At 34.3% G+C, this 24,565-nt stretch overlaps 1 protein-coding gene across 2 annotated transcripts in view; it reads left to right on the plus strand.

Annotated features, from left to right (window-relative positions):
* LOC129954255 (axin) overlaps window positions 1–15,003 on the plus strand; it is a 68,582-nt gene extending 53,579 nt beyond the window's left edge. Inside the window, exons 3-12 of one of the 2 annotated variants that reach the window (XM_056068043.1) lie at window positions 4,721–5,356; window positions 5,418–5,650; window positions 5,711–6,334; window positions 8,543–8,677; window positions 8,794–8,890; window positions 8,948–9,082; window positions 12,451–12,703; window positions 12,777–12,921; window positions 12,989–13,309; window positions 13,377–15,003. In XM_056068043.1, coding sequence (XP_055924018.1) covers window positions 5,264–5,356; window positions 5,418–5,650; window positions 5,711–6,334; window positions 8,543–8,677; window positions 8,794–8,890; window positions 8,948–9,082; window positions 12,451–12,703; window positions 12,777–12,921; window positions 12,989–13,309; window positions 13,377–13,503 — 2,163 coding nt within the window. In that variant the 5' untranslated portion in view covers window positions 4,721–5,263 and the 3' untranslated portion in view covers window positions 13,504–15,003. The remainder of the gene's footprint in view (window positions 1–4,720; window positions 5,357–5,417; window positions 5,651–5,710; window positions 6,335–8,542; window positions 8,678–8,793; window positions 8,891–8,947; window positions 9,083–12,450; window positions 12,704–12,776; window positions 12,922–12,988; window positions 13,310–13,376) is intronic. The other variant, XM_056068044.1, reaches the window with a different exon arrangement.
* The last annotated feature ends 9,562 nt before the right edge of the window (window positions 15,004–24,565 follow it).

Here is a 24,565-nt window from a genome sequence, read left to right on the forward strand (position 1 = left end):
TTGTGGAAACTTTTGATAATTCTTTAAATTACATTGGTTAACAAAGTAACTTTTCCTCTGTCCCATCTCTTCTTTAAATTTTTCTATCACATTCAGTTTTTAAAATATGCTTCTTTAAAATAGTAAATCAATCAAAAACGGTTTTTTTAGGCTAACTATTATGGCTATTAACTATCAATTATTTGATAACTGATAGCTTCTATCAATTTATTGATAATTTGGTATTGTGAGTATCAAATGATAATTTTTCACCCATTGTGAATACTAATCAATATACGATTGTGAATAGGTTTTATTTGGTGTTTGACGTTTGTCATTTGTGTTGAGTTCTTGTGTATTGGTCTATAAATAATTTCGTCGGAGTAATGTAAGTTGTTTTCATTAAACGGTACGTGCCTATTTATCAACGAAGAATTTGTAGCTGATAAAAAATTTGATGGATATCATAATTTTTGACAGCCGTAATGCTAAGTTTAATTTAGCTATTTTAATTCATGAATTTATAATTTGTCCAGTGGGTTTGAAGCATCTCGTAATACTGTTTATTTTAGTTTGCACGATAAACCTCCGTTCCTCAGTATAATTGCATTCAAACAACAATTTAGTAAAGACATTTCGTTCTTCAATTTGTGTATTCAATAAAAACTACAAAAAAAACTTACAAATCGTATTTAAATTACAATTCTGTAAGTTAAAACTTATATAATAAATTGTTTGCAAAAATCATTCTCGTCTAGATACAATTTAAATCATTTTGGTATCCCACTTAGTTTCTGGAAATTCTCATTAGTTATGAGTATTTACTTAACTCTATATGAAGTTTTGAGTAAACTTTGATACGTTCATAGTTTTGAAAAACACGTTTTCGATTTTATTATTTTTAGTGCGGATTTTGAATTTTTAAAAATGTCCGTTTTTAATATATGTATATTAGAAAACAGATTCGTTACAAAAGCAAAAATATTTTAGAATAAATGGGTTTGCGTTTTTTTTCAGATTTTTGTAAGACAGGTGAAATCTAAGAACCTATGAAGATTTTTCGAATTTTATATGAAATAATATAAATATTTCAACTGAATATTGAAGAAAGAGATTATAAATTTAGAAAAACACCATGGATTTTATTAATGCAAATTAAATACACACATATGTTTGTTCTTTGCGAATTTTAAAAAGTAATACATATCTCAAAAACCTGAAGTGAAAAATTTATTTCAAAGTCGGATTTTTATTAAGGCTACTAAAATCTACTGGAAAAGTACAATTTTATTGCCAATAAAAAAACCTTGTCGACCAGTTTTATCATTAAAATCATTATAATAGATTTGTACAAAATTTAAAAACAAAAAAAAATGTGTTTTCCTTTTAAAGTAAAAAATTATCTAATATTATCGAAAACAAGAGCCGATTCCTATCATTCCTCCTTGAGTAAAATTGAAAAATCCGATTGCGAGAAAAACGCGCTTTATACTTGCGAGTGGCCACTATTTAGACTTCCTCCATTCCTCACAGATAAGAAAAGGGTTGATAAAAAATTGTACATTGGTTTGTTCCCTTAAGATTTTAAAAGTTTAATATATTGAATCAATATTGGAATATTTGGATATTCAAACTAAACTTTTAACGTACTCTTAGAAGCTAAAATGATGCTGATGATGTGTTTCTGAAATTCCAAGAATGTACAAACTTTTTTAAAAGCAACTCAGGTTCGTAATGTAAATTAAAAATGGTCACATTTATTTTCGATTTTTTCAACATCTCGAACCAAAATATGCCGCGACCAGTCTGAATCCGCCATTGATCAAAAGCAGTGTATAACAATTTACTGCAAAAAAATCTAACTAAAACAGGGAATTTTATTTTTTTTCAAAACGTATATAAATAGTAATACAAAACGGCGAAACTCTTGATGTAAAGGGTGATTTTTTTGAGGTTAGGATTTTCATGCATTAGTATTTGACAGATCACGCTGGATTTCAGACATGGTGTCAAAGAGAAAGATGCTCAGTATGCTTTGACATTTTATCATGAATAGACTTACTAACGAGCAACGCTTGCAAATCATTGAATTTTATTACCAAAATCAGTTTTCGGTTCGAAATGTGTTTCGCGCTTTACGTCCGATTTATGGTCTACATAATCGACCAAGTGAGCAAACAATTAATGCGATTGTGACCAAGTTTCGCACTCAGTTTACTTTATTGGACATTAAACCAACCACACGAATGCGTACAGAAGAGAATATTGCGTCTGTTTCTGAGAGTGTTGCTGAAGACCGTGAAATGTCGATTCGTCGCCGTTCGCAGCAATTGGGTTTGTGTTATTCGACCACATGGAAGATTTTACGCAAAGATCTTGGTGTAAAACCGTATAAAATACAGCTCGTGCAAGAACTGAAGCCGAACGATCTGGCACAACGTCGAATTTTCAGTGAATGGGCCCTAGAAAAGTTGGCAGAAAATCCGCTTTTTTATCGACAAATTTTGTTCAGCGATGAGGCTCATTTCTGGTTGAATGGCTACGTAAATAAGCAAAATTGCCGCATTTGGAGTGAAGAGCAACCAGAAGCCGTTCAAGAACTGCCCATGCATCCCGAAAAATGCACTGTTTGGTGTGGTTTGTACGCTGGTGAAATCATTGGACCATATTTTTTCAAAGATGCTATTAGACGCAACGTTGCGGTGAATGGCGATCGCTATCGTTCAATGCTAACAAACTTTTGTTGCCAAAAATGGAAGAACTGAACTTGGTTGACATGTGGTTTCAACAAGATGGCGCTACATGCCACACAGCTCGCGATTCTATGGCCATTTTGAGGGAAAACTTCGGAGAACAATTCATCTCAAGGAATGGACCGGTAAGTTGGCCACCAAGATCATGCGATTTGACGCCTTTAGACTATTTTTTGTGGGGCTACGTCAAGTTTAAAGTCTACACAAATAAGCCAGCAACTATTCCAGCTTTGGAAGACAACATTTCCGAAGAAATTCGGGCTATTCCAACCGAAATGCTCGAAAAAGTTACCCAAAATTGGACTTTCCGAATGGACCACCTAAGACGCAGCCGCGGTCAACATTTAAATGAAATTATCTTCAAAAAGTAAATGTCATGGACCAATCTAACGTTTCAAATAAAGAATCGATGAGATTTGCAAATTTTATGCGTTTTTTAAAAAAAAAAAGTTCTCAAGCTCTTAAAAAATCACCGTTTATAAAGTTAGGTTGGGTTGTATCTGTATGAGTTGTTGCATCTGTAAAGTTAGAAAAAACATCTCACTTGGATCTCTTTGGATCCATTGGGTTCACCAGGAATTGGGAAGGGTAAGGAAATTTGATTTAAGTTGAGTGGGGCCATCCTGGTTTTTGGAAAAATTTTAGTATTTCTATAGGTGGCAAGGACGCATAAGTCATCAAAAAAGTAATTTCATAACATTGTCTTTCTTCTCTTGGATAAGCTTGGACATTCGCATAGAAAGTGGAAGCTATCTTCATCCTCCTCCTCGTCCTTACATCCTCTACAGAAATCTGGTGAGCCGATACCCATTCTGTTCTTTCAAATTGTAGGAAGAAAGTTCCTTAGTGACGTCAGAAACCGCTTGTACTTCTTCTTTGAAGTACACCGGAGTAATTTCGAAGCTTTATTGATCTCTCTAGGAGAGGATTGCATAAATCGATACCAGACCCTACACCCTCCTACGTTTTTTTAGCATCTATAAACACAGACACATGATTTGTTTTTATGACCCTGTTTTTCATCCGGTCCTTGCATGTGGGAAGGATACTGTACCAGTAATGTGTAGAGAAACACCATCAATATTAGTGCAGTCTATAATTAGAACTGGGTTGACCTTTAGTCTACACTTACTGGCCCTATTACTGAGCATATGTAGAAGTTAACAAAGTAAAGGTATAAATTTCTTCCTTATAACAATTTCGTCTGCATATGCAATGACCTTTTATCCACTTAAACTTAATTCTTTTAATATTTCGTTAACGACTAATAACCACAGCATGGGAGATAATATCCGATCTATCGGAGTACCCCTACATGTCCTAACTTGCAACCTGCTGCTACAAATCTCTGCGTTTAAAATTCTTATTTGAGCATAGCATCAATCCAGTTTGACACAATTGGTTTTATGTTGACGGAGCTTAGGGCTAGTCGAACAGCACTGCTAGTGACTTTTTAAAGGGCCCCTCTATGTCTACTAATGCACATATTTGCCTTTGATATAAGCATGTTGGGTTAGTTTTTGTCATATGAACGTTTCTACTTATCTTTCTAAAGTCTTTAGAAGAAAAGAAGCCAGGCTTATAGGCCTGAAATTTGTCCGTTCAGTGTGAGAGGGAATACCGGCTTTCGGAATGAATTTAAAATTGACTTCTCTCCATCTAAGAGGAGTATAGAATCGGAACAATTGTGTCTTTAGAGCATTTCATTATTAGGGATATGAATATGAAAGACTTCGTGCTTAACCATAACCGGGTTTCCGGAGTTTATAACTTAATTTAGAATGTCTATGTAAATACATAACTGATTCAGAATCTGGATATTCGTTTGGAAATTTATTTTGTATATATATAAATGCTCAATTATTTGATCACGACATAATTTGGTTCATCAAGAAATACCAACTGCCCATAGTTATTGTTTTAAAATATACTTATACACAGACAAAAATTCTTAATTAAATTAATATATTTTTCTTTTCTATTTCCAGGCCTTGTCTGAATGCCTTCCAAAATAAAAACATATATTTGATAAAATCTTCCATGTCCATGAATTTTTAAAATTCTTGACAATTTTTTTTAATGTAAATTAAGAATTTAAAAAAAAAGATAGAAAACATCGTTGCTAATATTAATAATTATTACTGTCCAAATTTAAAACATAAAATTACAACGTATTATTTTCTAAATAAGATACTAATCATAAAGTAAAAATTAAAATCTTTGAACAAAGTAAAGAATAATCTTTGTTCAAAAATTGTTTGATGGAACGAAATTATATAGATACATCTTAAATAGCAAAATATACTTTGTATGCAATCCGCAAATTAAAAAGCATTTCTTAAACTAAACTACAACAGAAAAAAAAGCTATCTTTTCCAACAATAAGGCGTTCTGGTTGCCATTTAACAGGACCAGTCTATCCCAGGCATAGTCGGTTAAATAAGCCTCGTTGTTTTGCAATACAAATTTAACTTAACGTCTCAATACATCAGACGCTGTGTGTAATTAAATCTGTTTAAATACAATTTGGCATGAGCCATACGCCAGCTTTGAAGAAATATGAAGATAATGAGTGTAGTGGGCCAAGACCACCTGTTCCCGGAGAAGAAAGTCGAGTTAGAAAGGTTTGTATTAATAATACACAAAATAATCGATACTATATTATTTTGTCTCCTTTTTTTAAAGATGACCGAAGGGGTCTCGGAAAGCTCAAAAAATTCTCCACCTTCATACTTGAACTGGGCATTGCGGCTATCATATCTTCTTGAAGATAGAGATGGAGTTGAACTGTTCAAAAAGTATGTCGAAGAGGAAGCCCCTGCTTATAATGATCATTTGAACTTTTACTTCGCCTGTGAGGGATTGAAACAACAATCGGATCCTGAAAAGGTGAAGCAAATTATAGGTGCAATATACAGGTAAGATCAACAGAATAAATATAATTGATCCGACTTAAAATTTAATCGGTTTCAAAACAGATTCCTCCGAAAAAGTCAACTGTCCATTTCGGAAGATTTGCGACGCACCATCAAAGCGGGTCTCAAAAATGAAATTGCGCTCAGTCCAAAAATATACGATTCTCTACAGCAAGATGTCGAAAAGACTATTAATGAACGCATTTATCCGACATTTTTGGGTTCAGAAATGTACATTGAGTATATTCAACAAATGTCCGCAGCTCAGGAACGCTTTAGCGGGGCAACGCCGTCGACCAGTGGAAGCAGTAGTAGTGCCAGTGGCGGTGGTGGAAATGGTAATTTAGGAGCTAGTGGAGGTTGCAGTGGGAAAAATCCCGCTCTTATTCCAATGGCTGCCTTAGCTGCAGGAACAAGTGGAGCTACAGTCGGCAGTTGTAGTGCCAGCGGTAGTGTTTATGGTCCCTCAACATCGGCTAGCTCAAGTGGTTCTGTAAGTGCAACTGATACCCTCCCGCGCAGCTCAACTCTTCCTACGTTACATGAAGACTCAGAGTTATCAATAAGTGATGATTTTGAAAAGCTACGTGTTGAAGGTGGAAGAATGTCGGCCGACATGCCAATGCGGCTAACAAGAGATCTTCTGTTGGCGACACAAAAGCGAAGACTGGAAATTAGACCTCCTGGGTATGTTTTTTTTATTGAATACATGTATATGTATATAAATATGTAATGTGCCACTGGATGTTCTTGAAAGTTATTTTTTCTACATTTTCAAACCCTATTTTGTAAATTTAAACGATGCTTACAAAAATTATGATTATATACTTATTTTGTTTTGATTGATTTTGTTGTACTTAAGATTTTCTAATTGACCAGCTTACATTATTCTACAAAAAGCTTTTATTAGTTGGCGAGTTAATGTTTCTTAAGTTTTCAAAAAAATATTCTTTTCTTAGATTTGAAAAAATTCTAACCTCCTAAATTAGGGTTCTTACTTATTTCTTTATCAAGGTCAACAGCGTTAAAACATAAACAAAATTACTCATCCAATAAAATTTGTATTTTTGTTCATTTTATTTTTTTTACTTGAAATAAAATTTTGGGAATTTACATTAGAATTTAAGAAAACTAGACTTAAGAATTTCTACATCGAATTTCCAGGGTATTGGATTGGATGAATATTTCTATAGGGAGTTGACAACTACCAAATTTGTTTTAAAAATATATTTTAATAAAATCGTAAGAAAATTTCACTATTACATTTAGTTTTGATCTCACTTAATTTTAAATACTTAATGCCCAATTTCATAAACAATATTTAACAAGATTTTAAACTGTTAAATGGAATATTTTGGTTTCACTAAGCGTTTTTAAAGTAAATAAGCTTTTAAACCCGTTTTAAAACTAAAGGCCCGTTTTTGGCTCATTAAATTTTAAAAGTGTCTTTAAAAAATGAAAATGACAGGTTGACAGCTGATGTTTTACTTCGTAAAATGATTATTCTCAATATTTTTAGATACGGAATGAATAGGTTAACCAATTCAACATTGCATTACTATTTATAATATTATTTTTATGATTTTAATTTTTAATTCGAATATTAGATTCGTCATCTTCATCTGACGAAGAAGAACATCATATATAGTCATACGCCACCGTCCAAGAAACACGATTACTCAAACTTTGGTTTTTGATTTGTTTACTCTGTTGTATTTTGAGATTCTTGTCATTAACGAGTATTTCAACATATAATGCTTTCTCATTTTTTCTCACACAATTCGCTTAATAGAAAGAAAAAAGAGGTTTTCTTTTTACAGGGTTGTGAGGAGAACTCTATTTTAACAAAAATATCCCTGAAGTTTCCCATTTTTAGCTTGGTAAAACTGAACAAATTTAAAGGCCTGATAAAATATAAAAAGCTTTTAGATAAAAGTGCTTTTAGTTTTTGTTTATGAAATCCTCCATGCCTCGCTATAGCCCAAAAGCTCAAAAATTACAATTTTAATCATATTAACATAATCAGCCTCTCACGTTTTGTAAGGGACTCACTTTCATTGAGTTAAGAAGAAAGCCCCAAGATTCTGTACCTATGTTTTATCTGTACGAATCTTTATTCTTTAAGTAAGAAAAAAAGCCATTGTTACCGGTTAGGTCTTGATGTCTAATTTAGTCGATTTTAGCTTTTGAAATACTGCTAAGGCATGTAGATCTACCCATTGATTTTAAATATTGGATCAGAATTCACTTAATACACTAAAATTGTTGATTTAAAGTATCCAATTTAATACGTCGTTAAATCTATTCAGTTGACCCTAAAAAGCTTCTACTTTACGTATGAATAACTTTACAAGTCGGCGAAAACAAGACTCTCAGTTTTATTTGAATAATTGTTTAGTTTTGTTTCAACATCTTAAGGAACTAGTAAGCAAGTGTCGCAAAAATCCTCAATATTTGGAAAAAATATCAATTTGAAAAAATATGTAAGCTAGTTAAATTAAAAATGAAGAAAGCCAATGTAAACTCTGTTTTATACTGTTTTTTTTTTTTTGTTTGTCTTCAAATTCAATATTATTTAATTTTGTTCTTATTAATTTATTTTTTATTTTTTTCTCTTTCCTTTTTTATGTTTTTTTTATATGTCTGTACACGAATTAAAAAAATATTTGCTTTAAAATGCATTATTTTTGCACAACATTTACATCACATCACACCTGACTATACTGTACAATAACTGAATGCAACTTGCTGTGTGTTTTTGTTGTTATTTATGTGTGCCAACAAAACATATTTAAATATTGTAATGTAATTGGAATTGCATGGACAAATTCATCCACTCATTCCTCTCCACAATAAAAATCCCGATCAAATATTTTGATAAATTCCTGCATGTAGAGCCCATGGTTATGTGTATACAGCAAATCAAAGTACTTCCTATATGCCTAATTCGAGGGTAGACTCGGAAAGAGCAAGTGTAAGTTCCGGTGGACGAACCGATTCTGATACGATGTCGCTCTCAAGTTGTTCAATGTAAGTACTTTTGCACCAACCTTCTTTTATTTCTACAGACATAATACAATTTTTAAGTAGTCTTTGTTTAAAACTTAGAAATGTTAAGTATGTAAATTTTGATTTGTATCTTACAGGGATGGTCGTCCATACATCCAACGAAGACATAACTCTTCGGAAAGTAAAGCAATAAGGCAGAGTGCTCAAGCCAATAAGGAAACCAATACGTTTCAAGTAATATTTTCATACAAACAAACGTCCATTAGTCTTTATATTCATTTTTGTTTTAAGGTTATCCCGCGAACACAACGACTGCATTCGAATGAACATCGTCCTCTTAAGACATCAGAACTAGTAGCATTGCTTATTCCAAAACTAGAGGAGGTGAAACGTAAACAAGACCTAGAAGACCGGGCTCATCGTGAGGTAATATTTGTAAACACAATTAACTTCTTACTTTATGGCTCTCCAAGGTTGAAATTTATTATATGGTGGTCATATGTAATTCTTATATCTATGAAGTGTTTCCTTTAATATCTGCTCACTTATTTTTTTAAATTCTTTTAATAATAACGGGAACAATACTTATTATAAACAATACTTATAATCTCAATTATGAATACGAATACTACGGATAAATTAAAAGTAGAATCTTACTAAGGATGGGTTTTTGACATTTATACGAGTAATAGATATTATGTGATTTCGTTCTCAAATGTTAGTACAGTTGATATTGCATATGTATCTCAATGGCTGTGTTCGTTGAGTAGTTGTGCATTTGAAATGATGTTTTCCATTAGAAAAAAAATCAATCTGTTACTGTTGATATTATTTAGTTTTGTTAACGAAAATAGACTAACTGGGATTATTTTGCAAAAGAAAACAATAGAAAAGATTTTTGATATGTTTCCACCAAAGGTTTATCTGAGTTTAGATCAACTAAATCATTTTTGTTGTTTCCACCACACAAGAAGATTTTAAAATTATCAGGTTTGACAGCACTTTCTTAAATGCAAATGGTGTTTCGATGTTTCTTATGAAGTGCAAGTGTGATAGTTTGATTCATGTTAAACAATGAAGAACTGAATAGTTCGGTACCATATAAGAATATGCTTCCTACTCAATGTCCATTTTTTTTTAATTTAATTAAACCAAAATTATATTTTTCGTACACGAACATGCAAATAAACAAACGATAAAGCATAATCTGTAAAACCAACTCCTCCACACAGGTTTTTCTTCGCAAATTTTGACTCGACTATGATCCCCGACCGGACTCATTTCAACTCGATTCAGGTATATAAAGAATTTAGTCTCGCTTTAACACCACAAGTTAATGTAGTAGTCTACAAACAAACCCCCTTCTTGAAGTTTTTATTTTTTGTCAAATTGTTTGGTTCTAACTTTGGAATCGATTATCACATTACACAGACGTATTTTCTTGATTTTGATAGTCGAATATCAAAAATCAGTTTACACGATTTCACCCCTGGTCTCAATTTCGCTATTTATTTTTTGGAATTTTTTGATAAATTATTCTGGCAAATATTTAATTGTATCAACTTTCAAATATAAAAATTGGACTACTGCGGATCGTTTCTTGGCAATGTTCCACTGTACTATATATGGAATACCAAAAAAACGCGGCTATTGTAGTCAATTGATTGAGGGTGCTGGTTGAACCATAGTTTGATCTGTTGAATATATGGCAGTCTTATACTTCTAAGACTTTAAGTCTTACAAGTATAAGACTAGTAGTAATTTAACTGACTTAAGACTGATAGAGATGAGTGTTGGAAGATTTATTAAAGGAAGCTTTTGAATGTAAGAAGGAAATGTATGTTCATGTGTCCATGGAAGAAAACGAAGCAAAAACGCATAAATGTTCTCTAAATTACCTCAGGTCTTGTTATGTGAATAGATGTAAGATGACCACACTACACACACTTATTCAAGTATAAGTCTTAAAAATGAAACAAAAAAAGCTTAAGAACGTAAGGGTCACGGAAATCACTGAATCTCTTTATGAATTCTAGGATCCTATTCGCTTTCTTAACTATCTAGTTTAAATGCTCACTAAAAGTTAACTCGAAACCAAACATTACTTCCCAGAGGGAGTCCAGAATTTAAAATAAATTAATCCGAATACTCATTACGAAATACAACACTATATACTTAATTTTTTAAATGCGATGCAATCCAATTTAAAAAGTTGATGTTAAAACCTTGATTTTTTAGTTTGTGTTTTGTACCACAACTTATTTTTAAAATCAGTAAATACACAATCGAATTGTTTTTCAAAAACATCTAAACAAAAGGACGTGAAGTTAAACAAATGAGTAACTGTAGATCTCTTTTTCACGAAACCATGCTGAATATCACATTATAATTAAAGTGCAATGAAGGAGAAGTACATAACATACAATAAACTCGGAACAGTTTCGGTATCAGATAATTTAGCTATGGGTCTGTAGTTAATTACTTTACTTTTAGGACCTTTCTTGTGCACAATAAGGTATAATAAATGCACTTTACAAGAAAGCTTTTTTGAAGAAGTTTTGCAAACATGTTTGCTATAACCTTAGGTTCATGACTGGTTGACAATGAACTTGATAAAGAGTTAAGGTAGCTACTAGTTTTTTTTTGCTAATTACGAATTTTCTAAAACTATCTGAATCAGGCTAAAGGTCACTGTCTATTTGAGAAAATAACTTACATATAAAGAATTGGAATAGTTTCTAAATATTCGTTTTAGATTAAAAAAAGTTACATAATCTTCATCAGCTTTTGTCCTATTATATTTTACCCAGGCTTTGTTTTATCTATCTTGGAAATTAATTTTATAAGCGATCCCCATGTTAGTGCATCCCTGATTCATAAAAATACGAAACAAAATTAAAACATAAAGAGAATTAGTAGATTTTAGCTTTTTAAAAAAAATGCAGTTAGGTGTATTTTTAATTTTAATAGGGGATGAGCAACTTCTAAATACATACATATTTTTCGGTTAAAAGCTTACTTTTCTTATTAATTGTTTTTTGAATAACTATACGTTTTCTTTCTTTGACAAAAAGTTGGTTGTACGAAAACTTCTCTTACGGGTTTTCATTTTTATTTCAGGATTTTTATTTTAGGTATACAAAGCATTAAGTATATTAAACCATAGAAAACATAACAACAATATGAACCAAAAATAAAAGGTAAAGATAAAAGATCACTATCAGAGTTTTCTTCAAGAGTAATTGATGGAGATAATAAATTTTTACAATTTTCTTCCACTTTGATATATGGGCTCATATCACTTTGGTCCCCTTTTGAAAGCTTATCCCAAATAAGCTTTTCAACTCGTTCAATAAGGTGTCTTAAAATGTCTTATCCAAGATAGCCTATTCAACACAAATGATTCATTCCAAAATGAAATCAGCTGCTCAGAAAAATAAATTTCTGTCATTTTTTGATGATGATGATAACCATTTGAAGTAATTTGAAGTTAGGTTGCACACGACTCTGCCTTAGGCAAACTCTTGGTTAAGCAACCAGCCGCTATTAGATAGATAATTTAATAACCTTTTCTTTAACGAAAAAATTACAAATGGGTGGAATTTTGCTTTCTAAATTTTTACAATTGAATTCTAATCAAAATGAACAAGGTAAAAATCCATTCAAACATTTTTCGGTATTGATTTCAATGATAGCTATAATTGCACTTTCTCCTGCTTCCTCGTAGTTTAAGAAGCAGTTCCAGTATGTATTTCTGTTATATATGTATATTGATTCCTTCAACTAATTTATAGCGTTTCTTGGATGAATCCATTCCATCGAGTGATAGGCTTGCCAGTGATCGAGCATTCGCCCAAGCGATATGTGAAAAATTCGCCCTCGACGAAGACAACGATCAAGACATTCTTGATCAGCATGTCTCACGTGTTTGGAAAGATCAAACTCCACATCGATCTCCCGGTACAATGTCACCGTGCCCTCCACTACCAACAAGAAGACGAACTACTCACGATTCAGGAATGTTAAGCGATGGTGCCATAAGCATAAGTACATACAAACATATTTATTATATTATATTTATTGTTTGACTTATTCCAAAAAAAAATTAAATTTATTAAAGGTGGGCAGTCAATGAAACACTCAAAGTCAATGCCCGATCATAGTTCCTCCTCAAGGAAGCTAACCAATAAATGGCCTTCCATATATACTGATAGTGGAATTAGTCTAATCTCAGCCGACACTCTTATGAAGTACAAAGACGCCAGGTAATCATTTTACTTTCAATTAATATTATTTTCATAAAAATTAATATTTATGTGCTTTATGAAATAGCTTGAGACCTGGTTCAAGTACCGCCTCACAGTTAGAAGAGGCAAAAAGAAGACTGGAAGACGAGAACCGTCGGTCTCGTCGTTACTCACAACAACATCCTTTGCCAGCTATGCAGCCGGCTCAATCAATGAGCAGCAGTAGTAGTGGCAGTAGTAGTTTACATCATCCACCACCACCGCCGTTGCCCGCTAAGCCACAGGAAACAACAACTGTTGTCTTCTCGTTCTGTGATGAGGAATATCCATATCGATCTAAAATTCCTGGTACTCAACCAACGTTAAAACAATTTAAGGATTATCTGCCAAAAAAGGGAAACTTTAGGTTTGTCATTTATATATTTTATTCGTTAAAAAAATTATAAAATAATAAAACAATGCAATTTAATTAGATTCTTCTTTAAAACCCATTGTGAGGATCCCGATAGTCCAGTAATCCAGGAGGAGATTGTTAATGACTCTGATATCTTGCCTTTGTTCGAAGGCAAAGTGATGGGTCTGGTCAAGCCATCCGATTAGATATTAAGTTTCTTGTAGTCAGTTTTTTACACAAATATAAATTAAAAAACAAATACCAAGATTAAACAACAAAAAAAACACAAATTAATTTAACAACAACATGCAATTTATGTCAATGTATTAACAAATAAAAATAATGCAAACAAAACCGCAAAAAAAGAAAAACAAACAAAAATTAAATACAAAAGTTAAAAACCAATAAAAAAATATTTAGTGATAAAAACAAATTATTAACAAACAAAAACAAAAAGAAATTGTAAAAAGTCGTATTTTTTAAATTTTATAACAAAACAAAAAAGAACAAAACCACAAATAAAACAACAACAAAAATGCTAAAACATTTTGTATTGTTAAACATTTCAAAATGTATCAACAGTCTACACACGAAGAAAAACACACTCATTCGTAAGATGCAAATATTTTTGCAAACGAAAAGAAAAACATAATTATTTATTTGTAAATTGTTTTGGCGCTTACCAAACAAAAAATTAATAGAAAATAGAATACAAATACAAGAAACTAGATAACTCAGTATATTAGCATAAACGATTTCTGGAGGAGAATTGAATGAAAACATTAAGGAACACACAAGTTGCAAAATCTATGTTACCTAGAAGCTAAATTAAAATATTCAAATTTATCATTTCCTCTCAAAAATAAGTAAATCGATTGAATGTATTATTTGCGTGAAGTGCCCAATTGTTTCCAGACATGCTTTTTACATGTTATTTTCTTATAGAATCTTTTATGCCTAAAAAAAGGCAAACGTGTTTCGATTGATGCAAGGATAAGAAGTGATATCACCTACACTATTCTGCAAACAATCTCTTAAAGATACAAAACGGAAACCTCTGGCATTCATATTTCAATGTTTTTAAACCCAACGGACTGTTATTATAGGAAACATCACAGAAATAAATACATACATAGTATTGTTAATAATAATCAAAACAATTTGATCAATTTGATGGGATACCAAAACTTTGAAATTCTTCTTATGTTAGCTAAAACTGTTCCCTAGCGAGAAAAATGGGTCGATGCTTTCTTTTCTTATTAAATTAAACAAATTAAGAACATTTTCGAGGGAACCTTTGGTTTCATAAGTTAACAGTTTATAGTGTTTAAATGAATTACTTGAAACAAAATTATATTTTTTGTTTTGAATTTATTTCTTCTGCCTTGTGAAGCCAAATTCCATACCGATTCCATTTTTAAGCTTAAGAGGACTTATAATAAAACGATTTTCTAATAAAATAAATCAATTTACCTCGTTTTGCAAGCTTACTAACAGCATACGTCAATATTGCAGTATCATTTACCTAACAACATTTTAATAATTTCTACAACCCCTTTCGTACATATAGACATTGTGTATGACCATAGTAAACACTTTTCTAGTTACAAACTTGCAGCAAGATCTGTTTTCAAGGTGCTAAACCAATCATCAAACAATTCTTCTCCTAAATTGCATCTAAAAACAATAAAAAAAAAAAAAACAAAGTACATTATAGAAGTAAATACATCAAGCCTTTATTGTTCCATTTTTGTTCTGTTTAAAACTGTGTTTAATTTTTTTTGTTTACCAATGTAATCTTTTATTTATTATTATTTTTTATAAATCTATATTTTTGTGTTTCTGTTTTATTTTTTACTATACATATGTATATCATAGTTATTTAAAAGCAAGACGGACTGCCTGCAATAAGTTTTGTTAATAATATTGAAGTCCAATAATGTTAACAAAATGATATTCATTTTGAGAAAAAAATCAAAACTTAAGTATAACTAATAAATTAAAAAATAAAAGATTGAAAATGATTAAAAACAAAACAAACAAAAAAAAAAGAAAATTATTAATGTTATTTTTTTACAATTAACAATATTATTATTTTTTACTTTCGAATTATGGTGTAATTAATATTATAATTATTATACTATTATAATACATTAATAAAAATATATATTATATACATGAAACTGTATCGTAAAGAAACAGATAACAAGAAAAACAAAACAAAAAAACAGAATAAAAATAAAAATACATCTTTTTATTTATTTATATATACTTGATATTTTTTTAAGTCAAAAGAGAAGAAAAAGTGGACAAAACTTAAAATATTATATACACAATTTTATTATTTTTAATTTAAAAAGAAACAAATAGAATTAATGAGAAATGATAATAGCAATGTATTTTTTTTTTGTTAATTTTAATTCAGGCTCGAGTATGAAATTGGAAGCAAAGGCTAAAATTAACTATGCGTCTTTTAGCAAGCAAAAACAAAAGTTTAGTGGGAAGAACTCGAGTTGTTCGATCAATAGTAACGGGTTATCTACTTCGCGGTCTCCAAAGTATTGGGCTGGGATTAGACATCTGTCAAACTAAGTTGTTAAACCAATTTTTTTGTTTTTCAGTTGAAAGTCTAATATTTACGAAAATGCATCGCTTAATTATCGCACAACGCATACAAATTGTTAAGGCTTACTACAAAAATGGTGATTCTGCTACAGCCATATATGGTGCTTTAAGAGGAGCTTATGGTCTACATAATCGTCCAACTACACAAGAAATTGTGAAGAAATTTGAAGAGACTAGATTGGTTACAGAAATTTTAACGCCTGTGCATTATCGTTTCGCTCGTACTGCTGAAAATATCGCTGCTGTAAGTGAAAGTGCTGTGAACCCCAATGTGTCGATTATTCGTCGTTCTCAGGAATTAGGACTATCTAACGGCACATTATGGGGTATTTTGCATTTACACCTACACCCATATAAAGTCCAGCTTACACAACAACTGAAGTCAGCTGACTATTCACACGTCGAATGGGTGCTTGAACAACAAACGATGGGCAGCTATTTTTCGAACACAATTTTCTTCAGCGACGAAGCACATTTATAACTCAATGGGTATAAAATAAATAAATTGGGTGGCGCAACAGTCCGTTTGAGAACTTGGGCCTAGTGACTGACTAATTTCAACCATTCCTGTGTGCGAGTACTGTTGTCAGGGATGGAAGGGACCTACACTTTTAAGTCGAATCCGAACGGCAAATTTGAGAAAACACTTTTCATGACAAGAATAACTCTGAGAATTTGTCAATTCCTCGCAAGAGTCAGCACCCGTGAAAAAAAACTTTAGGTGACATAGGCAGGGATCGAACCCAAGACCTCTCGCATGACAGTCCATCGCACTTTTTTTTTTTTTTTTTTTTTTTTTTCTTTTCAAATTCATTTTTATTTATTCAATCTTAAACCTATCTTAAAGCTAGACAAAAATTCATAAAACTAGCCTAATTATCCATAACTTACAACTAACTTAATGGTCCCATACGGACACTCTAAGCTAAACTATAACACTAATTACTAATGCCTTTCGGCCTTAAGATCTATTTTACTTCAATTTAAATTTTATTTGTTTTGTTTTTATTAGAAAATTTTGAAAAAACTAATATCAATAACCTTTTTTAATTTATTTTTACTTACAAACTACTTAAAATAAGGTCCTTAAATAAAACTTAAAAACTAACTTAAACTACCTATTCTACCTATAAACTACTTAAAACTAGAACAACCACAGCAGCAAATCTAACTATCTAACATTTTTGTTTTTCATATTTCGTTGTCTTTTTTTTTTTTTTTATTTATTTTTTTTAATGTTTTTTTTTTTAAATGTTTTTTTTTTTATTTTTTTTTTTTGTTTTTTTATTTTTTTTTTTTTTTATTTTTTTTTTCGTGCCACCATGCCTATTCTACTTAAAACTAAACCCTAAACATAAAACAAGTATGTAAGCCGGCCAAGGCTTAAAACCCTATCCCGACTACCCAATATCAAGTGCCGATTGAAGCCACCAAAACTGGTTCTCCTGCTTCACCCTATCAGTTCGGTCCCGTTCGGACACAGCCCTACTGAACCGAAGGAGCTCTGCTCCGCCTTGTGCCATGACGTCCCGATTGTACAGGAGTCGCCTATCCACGGTTCTTCGTCTGACGTGGTAGATTAACGGAACTGCCAATCTATCCTGTATCAGACCGCATCTATCTAAAAAGAGGAATGCCTCTGGGGGAATGAAGCCGCTCAAGCGTGCACTCTCAAAATACTCGTCGTTCGGATAGAACGCCCCGAAAATTAAATTGTTGGTCGAAGACATAGCTCTTGCAATGTGACCTCGAACGAGTTTTATCACGAAATTGTCAATTCTGTTGATTCGAGCCCCGTTGTATAGGACCTCGTTTGAATAGTAATGCACATAAGAAGATTCGGGTGTTCGATATAAGCCGGTACAGCGTCTTAAACACTGCCGCTCGAACACCCGAAACTTCTCCATCTGGGAAGGGGCAACGTTGAACCACACAGGACAACCATAAACGATCATTGGCCGTATGAGGGCCATGTAGCAAATTACCTTCACTCTGGGGTCAAGCCGACTGCTAAAAAACAGTCGTTTCGTCAGAGCGAAGGCTCCTCTGGCCCTGGTCAGAGCAGCATTTATATGTCTGTCGAAATATAAATACTGATCTAACCAGATACCGAGGTACTTCACTACACTTTTGCTCGCCAATGGCTGCCCGTGAAGATCAACGATGACCATCTTGCGCCAATTCTTACACGTATCCCTCGTGGCCCTAGCCAACGGAGTCCGGAACAGAATTGTCTCTGACTTCTGGACATTTATTTTCAGTTTCCAGTCGTCGCAATATCGCTGAATCTTGTCGAAATCACGCTGCAAGAGAATTCTAATAACCTCAACCTTTTGGGCCGTTCTGTACGCAATTAGATCGTCAGCGTACGCAATTGCCTTTGTAAGACTACCTATCAGATCGCTGGTGTAAATGCTGAAGAGAATCGGCGAATTCACCGCTCCCTGTTGAAGACCATTTTTAATTGAGAATGTTGTGGTAGAAGTTACATTGCCACTTTTGACAACAAACTTTGATTTATTCCATTGGATATCAGAAACGAGTTTAGACGCAGCATGAATTGTGTCATGACCCGCCTTGAACCCGAACTGTTTATCCGGAATTATTTTGTTGTCCGCAGCCCACTTAGTCAGAGCCCTATTAATGATCTTTTCGAAAACTTTGCTGATGCTCGGAAGAAGACTTATCGACCGAAGATTTGACGGGTTGGAGTTGTCCTTTCCCTTTTTCGGGAGAGGATGAACCACAGCGGTCTTCCAATGCACTGGATAATATGCATTATTCAGTGCATTGTTGAAGAGTGTGGTGTAAATGTCAATTGCTTCCGTCGGTAAATGTCTTAGTACAACGTTGGATATACCATCGACACCTGCTGACTTTTTATTTTTTATTGAGTTGAAGATGAGCTGAAGCTCAACCTTCGTCACTAACAAGGGACTTGGTCCCATTTGGTCGGCGATTATGGCATTTGCCAAGGAATCGTCATTGAACCGCATGAAACCGCGGTTCTCAGATCGCCAATGTGTGATATCATTACGGAGGTAAAAGTGATTAAGTAGGGCTCTGTTTTCCAGGTCGTGGTTGGGGCGAATGCTAACATTCACCTTGTACACTTGCTGAAAAGCAGCTCCCACCGCCTCCACTTTTTCCTTCGGATCTTCAATTATATAAAAGTCATCGTCAAGGATGGCTTCCTCTGGATCTATTTGCGCTGTCATGAGTACGTCTCTGTTTTCTTCGGTTCTTTGGAGTTTCAGACTCGGAAGGTCATTGTCGTTCTTTTTTCTGAATATCTTGTTGATTTTAGGGAACATACTAGGGTCGCTCGAATTAACTGCCCGGATCTTGCAGTCCCAGCACTTGTTAATTGATAGCCTGTAGTTCTCCTTAATCAACAGATTGACATTTTTTATTGACGACTTCAGTGTCCTAACCTCCAAGTCGTGTGGGTCTGTAAGTCGTCTGTACAAGTTTTTGAGTCTTGTCAGTAAGCCACTCTTGTGCCTACGTAGTGCGTCAATTGTCGCGTTTCTGTAAGCGTCCATTTGGTCCCGTTCTTTGTACTTTGGGATTGTCCGTTCCATCGTTCGTTTTATTGTTTCGTCCATCTGTTGTAAGTGTTGGTCGATTTCTGTATTTGTCAGGTTTCTGTTGTTTGGTGGGGCTATGTCACTCGAACGAAGTTCTCTCGCTAGGGCATTGGTGAAACGAGGCCATCGCATCTTACTGTAATTGTAAGAATGCGTTGGAACGTATTCCTCCAACTCCACGCGTTCGTTCGGAATCTGCATTACAGCAGCCAGTCCGCAGTGATCACTGTCGTACTCGACTGTCTGTAAGCAGTTTCGCGGGTGATTACCCACTTTGTCTGTAACTGTCAGTCTGGTGTACAGCAAAAGGTCCAGAAAGGAGCCGCTTCTTGGATACGATGGCCTTTCAGTAGCCAGCAGGTCGACGCCATATTCAACGCTGTAAAGATTCATCAAATTAAAAAGATGATTACCTCTGGGATTACTATGTTGATTTCCCCAATCTTCATGTTTTGCGTTCAAATCACCGGTCAAGATGAAATAGTTTTCTTCCAAGCTCAGTTTCAGTTCCCTAAAAAGAATCTCGAGTTCTGAAGCAAAGTAAGTAACCTGCGGAGCTCCAGCCGCATAAGCCGCAATCATATACATCCGCTTCCCTTGAGTGAGAGAGATGCATACAACGCAAACTTCTAGCTTCTTGAGCTTTCGCAATTCATTGTTGTATATGACTTTATAATTAATGCCTTTTCGTATAAAGAGAGCGACACCACCCCCTTGAGTGGAGTCGGGCCGGTCTCTTCTTACGATATTGTAATTTTTATGAGTCAATTTGTGTTTGTGGTTTAGCTTAGTTTCGCTAGCCATAAACACATCGGGACTGTAATCTTTCAACAATTGGAACATATTGGCTCTTCGTTCAATCCTAATCAGTGAATTTACATTCCCAGCTAGGACTTTTAGGCGCGTCTCCGGCAGCGCGCCCATTATGGTCTAAACTGCGCCAGGCCAGGCAACAAAGAGTAGAGATGATCTACCCTTTTGCCTTGCTCCTTTATCTGACTTTGCAGTCCTGTTAGTTGACCTTGAATGCTCAACAACAAGGCTACAATGTCAGGCTGCACCTCTGGTGCCTTAGGCACAAGGGCCTTTGGGGCAACCGTTAATGGAGCCTGTCTCGTGTTCCCATTCCCTGACACCATTTGGGCGTAGGAAAATTTGGGATCTACGAATTTTTGTGTTGGAGCCTGTCGACTTTTTTCGGCTTTTTGACTGGCCTGTTTCTGTTTCATTTGTTGGACCTTAGGGCAACCCCTATAGTTAGCGGGGTGCCCTTGGTTTCCACAAAGGACACACTTGAGCAGGGTCAAATCCTCAACCCGCTCATTCCCCAGCTTGCACTCTCCTTCTTTGTGGGTTTCTCCGCACCTCACACAACGCAACTGCATATTGCAGTTGGCATTGGCATGGCCAAACCTCTGGCACTTCGTACATTGTAGAATGTCGTCGTGCCTTTTTAATGTCTCCCAGCGTACAGCTTGATTGTCGAGAGTTGTGATTCTCTCGACACTATTCAAACTGCTTTGGGGCGATAATGTTACGAGGAACATTGGCAGCCTATAACCCCCTCGTCTTGACTTCACCGTAGTGAAAGGCTTGACCCCGATAAAATCGAGATCGTCACTGGCTTTTTGGCGGAGCTCAGCTAAGAGTTCCTCCGGTTCCGTGCAGGAACTTATGCCCTTCAGAAGGACCGTCTTAAACTTTTCACTTTTTGGCGTGTAACTGAAGAACTCAGCTGTGGCCTCTTTTAACAATTCTTTCACTAGCTTGTATTCGGCCAGTGAGAAGCACTGGACCGAATAATTCTTTTCTTTTTCGTTAAGAATTTTAATTAGAAATTTGCCCTTAGTGGCCGACTTACATACCTGTTTAATGTCCTGTATGTCAACTTTATGGGTCCTAATAGGTGGTATTTTTTCTTTTCCAGCCTGTGGTTGTTTCTGGTGTTGCTGCTGCTGTTGCTGCTGCTTCTGCGGCTTCTGTTGCTGTTTCTGCTGCTGCTGCTGCCTTGCTTGTAGCTCTTGTTGTTGCTGCTGCTTGGCCTTACTCGAGGTGGATGGGCCCTCAAGCATTGGGCCTGTCACTGCTGGTAAAGTCTTCAGTTTTTGCTCCGCTCCAGTGATTTTGGTAGCGGGCTTTGGTTGTTGCTGCTGTGGTTGTTGTTTTTGTTGCCTTGTTTCTGGCTTTTTTTGTTTCGCCCGTCCATCGCACTAAACATCATGCCAAACAAAATTGTCGTTTTTGGGGTTCTGAGAATCCTCAATTTATATAACTGAGTTTTTTTTGCCTGCTATTAAAGAATACGAAATGGAGAATATGTGGCTACACAACTCTAGCGAATATAGCCTTATGGCAAGAGACATTTTCGGGCCCCATAATTTCTCGTCGTTGCGATGTAAACTAGCCACCAATATTCGTCAAGTTATGGCTGAGATATCGCCCAATATGTGTCAAAAAGTGGTCGAAAATGATGCTTGCCACAACAATTCGCGTTTTGGTCATTTAAATGTTGTAGTGTTTCACACGAAATTTCAACGTTCAAACTTTATAGTAAAAAAGATCTATTTTTATGAACACAAATATTTTATGTCTTTTATTTATGTACGATTACTTTTAAAATCGCTCCATGTACAGCCCTGTAAATTCACAAAAAAGAAATTTGAAGTTTATGAGATGGGCTGCATTCCTATTAATTTTTGTTTAATACACATTTAAAGGGCTAATTGCAATAAGTTAAGACTGTTAAGACTCAATGGTAAAAGCGAACAAAATTGGCCCGTGATAAAAGAGAACGAGGTATATCATGTCCATGTATGATGCTTTAAACGACTGCAAGACAACAAGAAGGGTCCAGTGCGTCATAATTGGTTGTTATAATGAAATTTTATCAAAAAAAAAAAAAAAAATAGTAAAAAGTGTGCGCACACTAAAGTGTTTTCTTTATCTTTAATATGCGAAAGATACAGTGTGAGGAAAGAGTTAGAAAGGGGTGTCGGTGTCGGCGTTGCTTTTGAATTCCTGAACATTGCAATGACGGAAACATAAAGCTTGTACAAGGCATTCCACATTCGCGTAGTACGGCTTAAAAATGAATCTCTGTACTTCATAGTACGGCCGAAGTTAGACTCGATGGGCATTCCAAGAAGCGCGGGAATTATTGTTAAATTGTTTAAGGGGGAGAATTCAACTGGCTGTTTTGCTAGCGTATAGTCCGTTAAAATAACGGTAATAATAATGGCTTAAATATGTTACTGGAGAAGGAAAATAAATGTCTTGCATCGCCCCAAAAAAACCTAGATATCTTGCGGTATTTTTGGCGACATCGTATGTGATCGCTCCACAAGACGTGTTTGCTGGTTCATATTCTGAGAATATCGAGTTGAGTCTGGCAACGAATATGAAAGGATAAGAGTGCTACCGTCAGCAAAACAATTTATTTGATTAGAATAATAAAAATGAGGAAAAAGGTCGGAGACGGAACGGACCGTTGTGGCACACCACCATTTATATTATAATTTTCAGACATGAAAACGTCGAAAACAACTTTTATTGAAGGGTTCAAAATAAAATGTGTATTCTAACGAAAAAGGGATTCGTCGATACCAAAAGCTTGCACTTTCTATAAAAGAGTAAGATGCCAGACTTTTTAAATGCCTTTGAAACATCAAGTGCAATAATCTGACTTTCTTCAAAACTATGTAATTTCTTGTAGCGTTTTACTTGTAAAAGAAGTGCTGATTCAAAACAACTTGGATGCTAAGCTATGCTTCCCCTCTTGAATGTTTAGTACAAAAATTATAACTAACTTATAAACATCTAACTTACTTACTTAAGGTCTCAATACAGTCCTGTGTAAACCAGGGCCTCACCCAACAAACTTATCGATCTAGCTCGGTCCCTAGCTAGTTGCACACTCCACTTGTGCGCGTCACCTGATTTACGGTTGTACTGTCCTGTGGGTGTGTTTTCGAAGACTTTCCTGGTTTTCATTATTTCCTCTACCGGACACAGCCATCGCAGTGGTTAAACTTTTTCCCTTCTGGCTAAGTCTACGTCTTTATTGCTTTCTTAGCCCAAAGAAACAGCGATTAGCAAGACTAATGGCCCAACTATAATAGACTTAACCGAAAGTAAGCTAATGTCAAATCCGAACGAAAATTTATCAGAAGTTATCGTCAAAACAAAAAGTAACCATAATGGATTCAAGTAACTTAAACAAATTTGAAAATTGCTTAAGCTCGAACCCATAGAGGAAATATATTATCTGTTTCCTCTATGCTCGAACCATTGAAATGGTTCTTGCGTAATTGAGTGATCAATCTCCCAAGTCATTGAAATCGGAAGCTGTAGCCTGAGGCAATATTGTAAGTCGAATAGAAGCTGACAAAAATTATATACAGATAGAGTCGCTACAAGCGGAAGACAAGGAGCAATTGCGATGAAATATACGTTGATAACTTTGATGACAAGTACAATATTTTCACTGTACAATGACTTGTAATTATTTTAAAAATGAATTGTATTGGATCCTGGACAAATTTCTGCTCCTTCTTCTAAATCAACTTGGGAAACCACAAGAGCAAGAGCACTCAAGTATCAAAAATAATTTATTATTTCTTACCTCCTCCTTGCAATTTCGGAAGTGATATTTTAAGTTTTTAATAATTGAACCGTCCAAATCCATTTCAAAACTTAATTTTATTAAAGTAAATATTGTTGCTTTGCTTATTTTTACAACTTATTACTCATGTCACTTCAAAGCTTTCTTATTGACATCAAAGATATTTTAATGTAAGGCTAATTAGTAGCATATATTTTTATTTTGAGCATAAGTATAAACTCATACTAACTTGCTGTTAAAATGTAATCCCTGTTTAAATATAATTCTTATTGATAAGGCTCCAAGAAAATACTAAGCATTGTACATTAATTTTATTTTTGATCAGCAACAATTATTCGCACAGTGAGGACGTGACCTTAATAAAAACGCTACGTAACCTTACTTATGCTTAATCATTCGTAACCATCTGTCAAATGAGAAATCTATTACAAT

This window comes from Eupeodes corollae, chromosome 1 (assembly GCF_945859685.1).
Source record: "Eupeodes corollae chromosome 1, idEupCoro1.1, whole genome shotgun sequence".
Taxonomy (NCBI): domain Eukaryota; kingdom Metazoa; phylum Arthropoda; class Insecta; order Diptera; family Syrphidae; genus Eupeodes; species Eupeodes corollae.